The 12,471-nt window shown below is 37.0% G+C and overlaps 1 protein-coding gene across 4 annotated transcripts in view; it reads left to right on the top strand.

Annotated features, from left to right (window-relative positions):
• The window catches only part of NRG1 (neuregulin 1), a 1,087,745-nt gene that overhangs the window by 921,179 nt on the left and 154,095 nt on the right, over nucleotides 1-12,471 (top strand). For all 4 annotated transcript variants that reach the window (XM_044911968.1, XM_021694282.2, XM_021694281.2 and 1 more), the window contains one exon: nucleotides 5,622-5,743. In XM_044911968.1, the coding sequence (XP_044767903.1) occupies nucleotides 5,622-5,743 (122 nt within the window). The remainder of the gene's footprint in view (nucleotides 1-5,621; nucleotides 5,744-12,471) is intronic.

Raw genomic sequence — 12,471 nt, forward strand, 5'->3', positions numbered from 1 at the left:
TTATCAGAGGCTTTGATCAACCAAGCAGAGGTGAATTTCAGTGTGAAGTTTAGGATTTCTTTGGGATTCTCTGTATTTTAAGGAAAATGTTGACTCTTTTCCAATCCTTAGTCTAGGTTTCTTTTTCACGTAGTCTAGATCATACATGCAGCCAGAATTTCCTTGTCATCCCTTAGTGTTGCAAAGAGACTCCAATCAGCAATTTCTATTATTTTGTAAAGTCTTATCACCCTTCTGCCCCTGAACTACATTCTTACATGTTCTTCCTATGACTTTGAATTTATATCTGAGCCTGTGTTTGTTGTATTTGGCAAAGCAGTGTGTGGAACCAATTTAGAAAAATGGAAACTGCCCCAGTGTTGTGTGTCTGCTTATCCCTTTGTTCTGCTTCCTCTTCCCGGTGGATCATTTTGAGCAAGAAAACTGGTTAAAGATCATGGCACGCAACAGATTCATATTTGAGGCTGTCAGGTTGGCCTCATTTAAATATCAGCTTATGAAAGGCTGACTTCCCATTGTTTGTGTATGGCACACTCTTTTGGATGCCCATAGTTCTGTCTCAGTCTTCATTTCCACTCTCACCTATTTTCATTTTGTTTAAAATTGGATCTAATCGGTCTTGTCAAATTTCTGCAAACATTTTAAAGGGAATTCTTTCTTCTGTTGTCCATTGTTGCAGGTCCTTTGACTCTATTCTAGAAAAAGTTCACACACATTCCCTTCTTGCATCAGCTGAGCAGCTTTTGCAGGTCATTCTAATTTTATATGTAAGGAAAGCGCCAATTCCTTAGGTATAAATGGGAATACTCAGTGCCTATTTCATATGCCTTATGTGAGGCATTTGGTGCAGTGCCTGGTTCTGTATAGTATGAGAGTTGCTTATGAAACCCTCTCCCTCCTCTTTATCCTTCTTGTTATTGGCAGTTTGACAGTATCTGAAGCTGTGTTGAACACACACACACACACACAAACACACACAAGCACACTCACAGACACAGAGTTCATATATGATTCCTTAGAGATTGGAGGAATGGATTTATATAAACCAAGGAGATATTCCCTATATGCATTTAAGTTGTCTTGGCCCATAAACGGCGGTGGAAGAATCAAGCCAAAAAAGACAAAGAAGACAGTCGTTATTGGAACCTTGAATCCATCTTTGAGCACTTATTCAAAGAATACAGTTTGCATTTTGATATAAAAAAAGAGAAATTAATATTTAGAACTTTCATCTTTAAATCAGTCTGTATTAATTTATTTTTACATCGTATTATTTTTCTTAATCCAAAGGTAATGTGTGCTTATAAAAAAATCTAAATATTGCAGGGATATAAAATGTAATTGTAATGATAGCTAACACTTATTGGGAGCTCATAGGATTCCAAGCATTGTTTTAGACACTTTACATGAGTTAACTCTTTTAATACTTTTAGAGAATGAAAATCCACTGAAACATCAACCTCTCCCAGATTTCTAGATAACTCATCAATTAAAGAGCAAAAAATTTGTTTTATGATTGGACGGGAATTCAACGCTTTTTCCAAGTTAACTTCCTTCCTGTGGAGAGCATATGGTAGGCTATTGAAGAGAGTACAAAACTGTTGTATCCATACTTACCAAAGCCCCAGATCATTGCAGTGTATAATTTTCAAGAAAGGTTTGTCTGTTTCTTCTCTCTTCCTGCTTCCCACCCTGTACTCTAGGGCCCACGGATCAGAGGGTCTCATAGTTCAATGTATCACTGGAGTTCACAGGGGTCCCAATGATTATCTGGATCAGTGGTTTTCCCACTGTGTCCCTGGAGAATCTTAAGTTTCCACTGAATTGAAAATGGGCTGGCAACCACCTTGACCTGAACACCTTTGTCTCTTTATAATAGTTTTGAATATGAGGCTCTGATTTAAGCTTTTGTTTTAAAACAGGTTTTTTTTTTTTTTTTTTCAAAATAGTTGAAACCACTGATCTAATTTTATCTTTTTTCTGCATAGAGATATTCTTGACAGGTGGTTATCCAGACTTGAATCTTTCCAAAGGGAAAGACACCCTCCCCATTTTTGAATGTTCAAAAACTCTTCCTTATCACTCAAAATATGCCTTCTTTTTCCTGTCGGACATAATTCTGTCTTCAAGAGCCTCCTCGAATAGTTTTCTTTTCCAGATGACAACCATGAAATATGTTTAAAAAGCTACCCCTATCTTGTTCATAGTTGGCCTGCCAGTAGGACCTCTGTTTCTTCAATAGAATCTTCTCTAGTGATAAGATTTATAAGCCCTATTCAATTGTGATCAACTTCTTCTAAAGTCCTCTAGTTATTGATATTTTTCATCAGATGCCCCTTCAAAACATAATTAAATATTCTAGATGTGATCCAGCCTGTGAGCAGTGTATTGAGACTTTTATCCAGTTTGATTTATGCTGTTTTAATATTAATATGGCCAAACAGTGCATAAGTTTCTTTTTTTAGTGTTTCTTTTTTTAGTAGTTCTTTAAAATAGAATCATGTTAAACGCATGGCTAATTGAAATCCTTTTTTCTGTATATATTATTGTCCAGGCACGTCTCTCCAAGCCTATACTTCTGCTACTGATTTTTGAACTGGAATGTATTTGTTATGCTTATCTTGATTAAATTGAATCTTGATCTTAGTGCATTGATGTTCAGTCTTAGAATTCCCAAGGGTGTTCTCTATTGAAAGGATACCTTAGCTACATGTGAGGCCTTCCTTAGAAATTCACAGTACATATTTGCATAAAAGCCACTAAGAGGTACTGTTGTAAAGAAATCTATTTAACTTTGTTCAAGGCAATATTTATTTGAGCATAGAAAATTTTTTTTCTTAATCTTTTAAGCATAAAATTTATTAGCATTACTTGGAGTAATATTCCAGGAAACCCTGTGTAGTTCTATTACGAGAATTTTTATTTAAAAAATTATCCCTTTAAGATTAACTATAAAGCTGATTGCCATCTTTCTTATAGTTTGATCCAGTTCAGTAGTTAAAAAATTAATGGCACAGGGTCAAGAAAGAACTCACGTACCATCAGGGACTATTCCTCAATTTACATAAGTAAGAAAGGAGTGTTCTTGGAATTATTATAATCTTGAGGTGTTGTGCATTCTTGGGTTGTTGTTGTGATAACCTTAGAATTAAGATTGGGGGCTTAACAAGAAAAGTTATAATTTTCTTATTTTAGGAATTCACTTTTTCTTCTGTGTTGAAAACAGGAAAAACCTCAACCTGACCTTCTTCATGATTGATCTATCAATTATTGTTAGTGGTTCCATGGTTGTAAATGAAAATTCTTCCAGCTAATTATGCTGTTTGGGGCTGGACAAGCTTACTGTAGTATTTGTATTGTTTCTGACTGTTCTTCATAGATGTGTGTCATAAAGGAAACTTGGCATGTATGGACAGATTTGTATAAATAGCTGATAATCCTTTAAGAAAAGTACTGGATTTGAATATTCCAAACCCAGGCTTAGAAGTTAACACAACTTGATGGGGGCTAATATCCTAATATTGTATTTTGATAATTTTAAAAGTTCTTGTAGTTTATAATTAGATCTTAATATCAGCTTGCCAAGATGCTTGCCCTCAGATTGTTCTATTTTGGTTTATAGGGATAGACTTCAGGGAACCTTTTCTGTGGAGAACCCCTCTGATTAATATGTGACTATCCCTGCATAAATGGCCCTTGGTGATCCCCCCACCCCATTACAGCTAAGCAGGCTGTTATTGTATTAGATTCGCTTTCTATCAACTTTGTTCTGTGCACCATCATTTTCAGGAAATATGAACAGATGTGCTATGTGGATGGCAAGGATTCCATTGTCAAATAAGTTTGAGAGTAACTCAATAATATATTCCCCTCTTAGAGAGTCAGATTACATTAGCATATTAAAGACTTTGAGAATTCCTGCAGGATTAACAACAACAAAAAGCCTGTTTTTGTTCACCCTAATGTCTTCCGAATTTGAGTACAGTACTTTTCTTTTGTTTTCTCAAGTTTACTTGTTGACATTGTTCTGAGTCGTTAATTTTTTAATCCACATGTTGGTTTGAGTGTTGCTGCCTTGGTCTGGACCTCCTCCGACTGTCTCTGCCCTCTTAATAGGGCATCCTCCTTTCCTGCAGCCAGCATTTAGGAACATTAGGTCCTGGAGAGAGCTTAAGTAGGAGCATCCAAATATTTTCTTCATTTATTCACACATTCATCCCATAACGTTTGAGGATGCACCAAGGACAAAGCTGTGGCATGTCCTCATAGAACTGTGAGGGTACCAAGAAGTTTAAATTATGGACTCCAAAGTGTATGTCCTAGCTAGAAAAATAAGATATACTTCAAGAACTGTGAGGATCATGGGAGAGGTACTCAAGCCTGTCAGAATTTAGACAAAGAAGAGAGGAGTAGCAGCTACATGATTGTGAAAGGTTTGATGAAAGAATTGGCACTTGAGGTGGTTCTGAAAAGTCAGCCAATATCTTGAAATATGGGACACCCCTCCCCCCCCCCATTCTAGCGGGAAGGAAGGGCACAAGCCAAAGCACCATGATGGAAGGCCATAAGGCTTACATACGGGACTGGGTGGGTGGTCCAGTTCAGTAGACTGGAGGAGAATAGTAGGAATTGATTTTTTATTAGTTAAATTAGAATAACTGATTGAATTTGATTAATAATATTATATGACAAGAAGACCAGAAAATTCACTATAAAACTAAGAAGGTGTAACTTATGGGAGCCTTGCATATAATTTTGAGTTACTGTCTTTTGTTCCCTGCCTTGTTCTTTTCCTGTTGTCATCCCAAGAGCCCAGGCAGTCAGGACCACGTGTGAGTATACAGGGATGCTTTAAAAAGTCTTTCATAAACTCAACTAGCCCCAGTGGTTCTGTGTTTTTAAGTCACGGAGACTGCTTACATTATTGGCTATATGCAACAGTAAAACATAGGCGGATGCAAATCACAATGCTGCCCATGTTGAAAGAGTGTTGAATATTGCTTTAATATGCAGTTTTATAAAAGTGTGTGCTGTTGTATATTTATTTCAATGTTAAGAATGATTTGTGTCCCTCTATGTCCCTCTAAGATAAATTACCTTTCTTTTGTAAATCCTTTTCATTCAGAATTAACATAAATCCTGATGTTACTTTACTGAGAAAAGTGCAGAGCATTTTAATCTATTCTAGCCTTCCTTAAGTGTCTGTCCTTACCAGATTTGTAAATGATTTTACACTTTTTAAATCTTTCTAGTGGCTGAAGACATTTAGATATAGAAAGGAAGAAAACTTACTAATTGGTTTGAAAAAAAAAATCTGAGGCATAGTGTGTTTAGTGGTGGTGGTAGAGGAATAAAAAGAAAAATTAGAGAAGGCATTCTTTAAATTACTAATCTGGGTGATAGAATTAAGGCCATGTCTATAGTGTCACTTAAATGTGATGTATCTCATCTTTACTCTTGGTCAAATCATACTTCTGTGTATTAGTAAGTTGTGTTTTAAGTTGGTATGTGTGGAGTGGAGAGGGGGAGTTTGAGAACCCTGAAGCTACAGAGAAATAGATTTTGGTGGTCCCTGTATTTCTGTGAAATATACTTACACCACTTTGGTCCTGATCTTATAGGAAGTCAGAACTTCGCATTAACAAGGCATCACTGGCTGATTCTGGAGAATATATGTGCAGAGTGACCAGCAAATTAGGAAATGACAGCGCCTCGGCCAATATCACCATTGTGGATTCGAATGGTAAGAGATACGTACTACATTCCATTTCTCAGGCTGTAAGAGGAGTAATCAAGAGATGTGGTGAGAGTTGTAATAAACTGGTGTGTTCATTGTGAACAAATAAAAAGCATGGAAGGAAAACCATATACTTCAAGTATCCTATGTGTCTTCCATAAAACACACTTCCAGGCAAGTGTGTCTACTCCCTGAGGTGGTATAAATCTGAAACATACATAGATTTTTATTTTTTAAGAATTTCAGTAAGGCCATGAATGGCAGAAACAGGATGGGTCGCTAAAAGAGATTAGACTTCCTCTTAAAATTTGTCAGGGAGGGTTGTCAAGTCTTTGGCTCCATCAGTAGCAGAGTATGTGTGTGTATATATACATGTGTGTGTATTTATATACAGAATACATTTGTATATGCAGGATCTATGTATATTACATACATATGTCTGTACATATGCATATTATATATGAATATATGTAGTGTGTGTGTGTGTTGACAGGATGCAGTCCTGACTCAGTCCTAGAAATTTGAATGTTCTCGTATGTGTTTTTAATACAGCTGGCGCTAGGTTGTAGGAAGTGAGGGCGGCCTATCAGTTTTTTTCTTAGGCCTATTAATTCAAAATTCGGAGAGTCCTCGAGGCAGAGCCCTTCCTACTATGTCTGGTCTTGAGCTTCTGCTTTCCTGAGAATGGCGCCAGGGATATTTGTTAAACTAATGAATGACTTGGAGGTAGAAGGTGTCACTTACCCTCCAGCCACTTCTCTGAGTTACCCGAAGAAGCTAAAGAACCGCAGCTGGTGGGTGTGTCCTCGGGATACCCAACTCCTCCACAATTTGATGGAGTCATCTCTAGAAACCAATGATGAGCTAAAGCAGGGAGCGTCTCCATCTCTTGAAATAATAAAATGTGACTTCAGAACCCTGTGGTGCTTCTTTTCCCTTTTGCATGATGGCACTTAACTACTGCGTATGCAAGCCCTGTCATGTGTTATAAAGCCAAGCCTGAAGACACTGCTCCCCTCCCGACGGGAAAGGGGAAAGGGTGCCCACTGCAGAGGCCTGGTCTCTGAAAGCGGGAAGGTAAAAATGCAAGACCAGCAAGGGGAGAACAAAAGTAACTTCAAGGGTCAACTCCGTAGGAGACTGATGGAGTTGTGTCTGTTGACTTATTAGGACAGGGAGAAAGGAGTAAGATAAAAATATGGAACAGGGTTGGGAAAAATCTCAGGTTAATCCCCAGCCTTCTCTGGATTCCCCAATGAACTGCTCTGTTGCAGGGTAATGAGAGTTCATTACTTTAATTTTAAATGCCTCCCTCTACAGAGAGTAGAGGACAACAGCGAAAAGTAGTTTCCATCACTATTTTTAGGAGCTGCGTTTATAGCTGAAAATGTAAAAGCCATTTAAAATTTATATGAGTAAATGTAGCATCACTTTACTTTTTCATCAGCACAGGTTAAGCAATAAGTATGTTGCTGGTGTTATTTTACCCCATGAGAAATTTTATAGGATGCTAACTTGAAACACAAATTTAAAAACTAATTTCAGTGGCTGCTTCTTTTTTGTTGTTGTTTTTTCTGTTGTGCCGTGTTCAGTAGCTTGTTCTCAGCCTGTCATTGGCTTGGTTCAATGTGTCTCCCCGTGGTAAATGCTATTGAATTATGATTTTGACACTTGGATTAGATTTGTAGAGCTATGTGTACTATAAATTCCCAGGAAAATACAATTAGAATAAGTGTCATGTTCTCACTGAGTGCTTACAGTACTATTATAATATTCCAGGTTTTCTGATTTACAGGATTAAGCAGTGAATTATTTACTACTATATTATTCCTGGCAAAACCCATAGGGTTTTTTTTTTATTCATTTTGGGGTGCTGAGGGATAATACGGCTTTTTACATTTCTCTAGTAGGACAGACATCCAACTCATTTTTCCATATTAATTCATTTAAGAATTGGTCTCGAATTTGAATATTTAGTATTGACCATAGAGAAATGCAAGTTGGGATGTTTTTGATAATCAGTCCTTTTTACCTGACAAGAGTAAAGAGAAGTTCTTGGAAAATTGTAAGGAAGTCATTCTTAAACAACCAACTAAAATTCTTTACAGAATGAGGTCTTACTGGCTTACGTAGAGCATCTGAGGGCGAATAAAGAATCTCAGTTACAAGGCAAGGTGGTCTTGTTTTTATTTTCTTCTTAGAACCCTAGGAATAGTTCATCCTTATCCAACCCTCTCATTGTATTTCAAAAGAAATGTGAACTTAGCATGTGTCTGAAAGCAGACACGTTTAGAATCACAAGATATTTAGTAGCAAATGAGGACTTGAACCCAGATTCCTTGAATTCCTGATCCAGTAGAGCTCACTTTTTACCTGACTGTGTGTTTGGGAATGTTTAAGTAGATTCTTTGGTTTGTGAAGAAAACAAAAAAACACAAAAAAACTGAAGGAAGGGTGTGAGGCATAAGGACAGAGGGATTCTCTGGGCAAGAGTTGGAACTTCATTGTAACTGGGCGTCAAGGAGAAAAATGTAACCCAGGGCATATCTAAAGATTTAAGTAAACGAGAGTTTCTGGATCTTCTCTCTAGTGTCTCTGCCTTTAATGTGCTTCAGATACTTTCTTGTAGCTTCTGTTTCTTTTATCGTCTCACCTCTCCTGCTTTCAGCGGTGCTTCTTTATAATTACAAACTTTAACCTGTTTATGATCTCACTTAGCCATATTTTTCTTCATGGCTCTTTTTAAGGCATTCTTTCCATTTTAACTCCTATTGTGTGATTGTTTTCTTAGTTCCCAAATCAGATTCCCTATTGCAAGAATCTGATTGGCAGGGCGCCTGGGTGGCTCAGTTGGTTAAGCGACTGCCTTTGGCTCAGGTCATGATCCTGGAGTCCCTGGATCGAGTCCCTGGATCGAGTCCCACATCAGGCTCCCTGCTCGGCAGGGAGTTTGCTTCTCCCTCTGACCCTCCTCCCTCTCATGCTCTCTGTCTCTCATTCTCTCTCTCTCAAATAAATAAATAAAATCTTTAAAAAAAAAAAAAAAAGAATCTGATTGGCAGCACCTACGTGCCAGACCATTTCGAAAGTCTTAGAGAGCTTACGAATCATCTGCCTTCTGGTCAGGTGCCCACCATGGGCTCAACCCGGGAGAGTGAAACTGGAAACATGGCTGCCTAGAAACGCCCCTCTCCTCAGAGGCTGTGGACCGTCTGCTTTTCGTCAGAGCCTGTGGCTTGGCAGCCACCATGAGAGACAAGGCCGATGTGTTCTGCATATTGGGAGACTCTCTTTTCCCCCAACACCTCAGGGGCTTAGTTGCAGCACAACCAAAAAGAAAATAATCTTTCTGATCCTTCAGGCTCTTCTACTGCTCTCTTTGAATTTGCTATATTCAGATCAATTCTGGTTATCAAAGAAGTCTCAGCTCAGGTCTGGAGCTCTCTGGGACTCAGATACACAAACTTGTGTTGTCACATCCCTGTCTCCTTAGAAATCTGGGCAAACACTGCACAGAAACACTCTTTCAGAGGGAAAAAGAGCACTCTACTGTGGTTATAAACTGCCACATGGCCAAGCCTTCTCTCTCTAAATGTGTATTTATTATTGACTTGGGCTGAGAGAGTGGAATTCTCAAGAATTTCATTTCCTTCTGGGGGTCCTAGAAAAAAGTCTTAAAAAATAAGAACATGTTGTGAAAACATTATATTATGTAGAACTCCCCTTGAGATTTTAATTTATATTTTCTACGAAATAGTAGTCATTTTGTTAATTTTGTGTTATCTCACTCATCTCTCCCATATTTCTCCAATAAGTACACAACTGTGATCTGATAATTTCTACACAGGTTGCCTTGCAGAAAGATCCTGGTATGCTGCTGTGAGCTAATTACCCAAATTTCACCCTGTGCAAAAGATACTGAAATTTTCACACAAGTACCTTCTTTGCACAAAGATGTTTCGAATATATTTTGGTACAAGATTCTAGGAGGTATGGCAGGGGTAAGGGGAAAGAAGATATGCAGGAGAGATTGTTTTCTCCCCAGAAAAAAAAGAAAAATGTAGCAAGATGACCTTGCTATTTGACACTATTTTTAATTTCAAAACACAGCTGTGTAACTATCAGGGAAAAATTAGCTCGGATCATAAAAGTCTTCCATCCAATATTAGGAACTTTCTGCAGTGAAACTCATTGCTTAGATTTGCTTAGATTAGCAACTAGGTATAAATGAAATGATGACAAAAACCCAAGAAATTCTCCTTAAATTGTTATATGCTTGAATGAAATAATGACCATATTTTACTGTTTTTGAACATTTAGAAAAGAATGTATATACATATATGTATTTGGTCATTATATATGTATTGGTCAATAATATGGTCATTATTTCATATGTATGTGTGTATATATATATATATATATATATAGCCAATCACTATATTAAGCTATGTTTTCAAAATTTATGTTTTCTGCCTTTTCCAATGCCTTTTAATCCCGATCTTATTTGGAAAAAAGAATTTGCTATACAGTAGACAGATATACACATGCAATCTGCTAATTATTTTTGGGACTATGTGGGTCTAACAAAGACCAGCTGAGGTTTCGTATAAAGAAGGATCTCACAGGCAGCCGTCATTACATGGTGGGTTATGGGTGGATTCCTTTCATGAATTTAAATACGGCCCCTTAAGAGGCCACATACACCATGCTTACACAGATTGTACACTGTATGTTCATTTTTATTTGCATTTCATTTGGCTTGGTCTTTATACAGGAAACCTTAATTTCACAATTAATTCTTAGCTAAGAAGCTCCATAAAAACTCCTGGGCATCAGATTAGGGAAGAGAGTAATAGACCTACCTGGTTTTCAAATTAATTAAGTACTGCAGTCTTTAAAAGATTAATACAAGAGAATATAAAACTAATCAATCATATATCCTCTACTAGATTTTCTTTTTTTAATCAGGAGAAAAATTTATTTGAGTGAGATTCAAGATCCCATAGGAACATTGGGCTCATAGCAATAAATTTGCTGTTTCCTTTGAGATGAACAAAAAATATTTCCACAAAATTTGCCTAATATATCAATAGGTCCTTTAAAAACTTGGCTCATGTGGGTAATAGGCTTAGTTTCCCCCTCTCCCAAATGGATGGCATTGTTGGAAATGCTGTGATATTGGTAAACTAGCTATAGTTATACTGACAATCAATATAAAATGTTTTGTAATTTAGAAAGCAGTCTCCATGTATGTTGTATTATACTGTATTCCCACGAAGGGTAATAAGGAAGAACAATACGAATGGAATGGAGTTGTATTTTCAGTGTATAATATCCATTCTGTTTCTACATCATTTATTAATTTCAACATTTCTCAGTTGCTTTCTCATAAGCTCTCATTATGAGCAAGAATGCAGACACTTGAAGATGTTCCTTAAGTCATCTTTACTAGTGCTAATAAATAAGTGGGCACATTTTCAATCTTTAACAAGATGACTTGGTCATATTTTTTGCACACACAATAATAACCTGTAATTTTAGAATAACAAGGAGTCACAGAAGTGGATGTTTAAATACACACAGACACATCGTATGTATGTTTGTATATACATATATGTATGTGTCTTTTGCCAAATAGTTATATTTGGTATGTTGTGCTCGTGGTGAAATCTCAAACAAGTCATGCATGTGTAATAATTAGAAAAATTCCTTACCACAAGGTGTCATTTTTCAGACACTGCAACTTTTTCTTGAGAGCAGATCCGATTTATTAAAAAAGCATTCAAACATGGCAAATATACTAATGTTCCTTATGTTTACTTGCCTACTCAGCATAAGTTGCTCAGCTGTGTTCAGTTCCTGATCATTCTAAATCCTCATTAATTTGCACTAATGAAGGGGATGTCCTTTATAAATTAACAAATTTAATATACCAAATTACTGCAGGAAAAAACATGTTGCTTAAATAAACATCAAGAAGATTGCAGGACTTAATTTTTTTAAGTCTGTAATTGCAACAAAATTATTTTCAATCGCTTATAACAAAAGGTTGTTTTGTAAGTCTATAAATTCTGCCCAAAACATGCATAAAATGCTTGCCAAGTGATTTTTTTAAATTTTATTATGTTACGTTAATCACCATACATTACATCATTAGTTTTTGATGTAGTGTTGCATGATTCATTGTCTGCGTATAACACCCAGTGCTCCATTCAATACATGCCTTCTTTAATACCCATCACCAGGCTAACCCATCCCCCCACCCCCCTCCCCTCTAGAACCATCAGTTTGTTTCGTAGAGTCCATAGTCTCTCATGGTTCGTCTCCCCCTCCAATTTCCCCCCCTTCATTTTTCCCTTTCTACTATCTTCTTTTTTTTAACATATATGTTTCAGAGGTACAGGTCTGTGATTCAACAGTCTTACACAATTCACAGCGCTCACCATAGCACATACCCTCCACAATGTCTATCACCCAGCCACCCCATCCCTCCCACCCCACCCCCCACTCCAGCAACCCTCAGTTTGTTTCCTGAGATTAAGAATTCCTCATATCAGTGAGGTCATATGATACATGTCTTTCCCTGATCGACTTATTTCGCTCAGCATAATACCCTCCAATTCCATCCACATCGTTGCAATTGGCAAGATTTCATCCCTTTTGATGGCTACATAATATTCCATTGTGTATATATATATATATATATATATATATATATATATATATATATATAT

Source organism: Neomonachus schauinslandi, chromosome 2, assembly GCF_002201575.2.
Source record: "Neomonachus schauinslandi chromosome 2, ASM220157v2, whole genome shotgun sequence".
NCBI classification, from domain to species: Eukaryota; Metazoa; Chordata; class Mammalia; order Carnivora; family Phocidae; genus Neomonachus; species Neomonachus schauinslandi.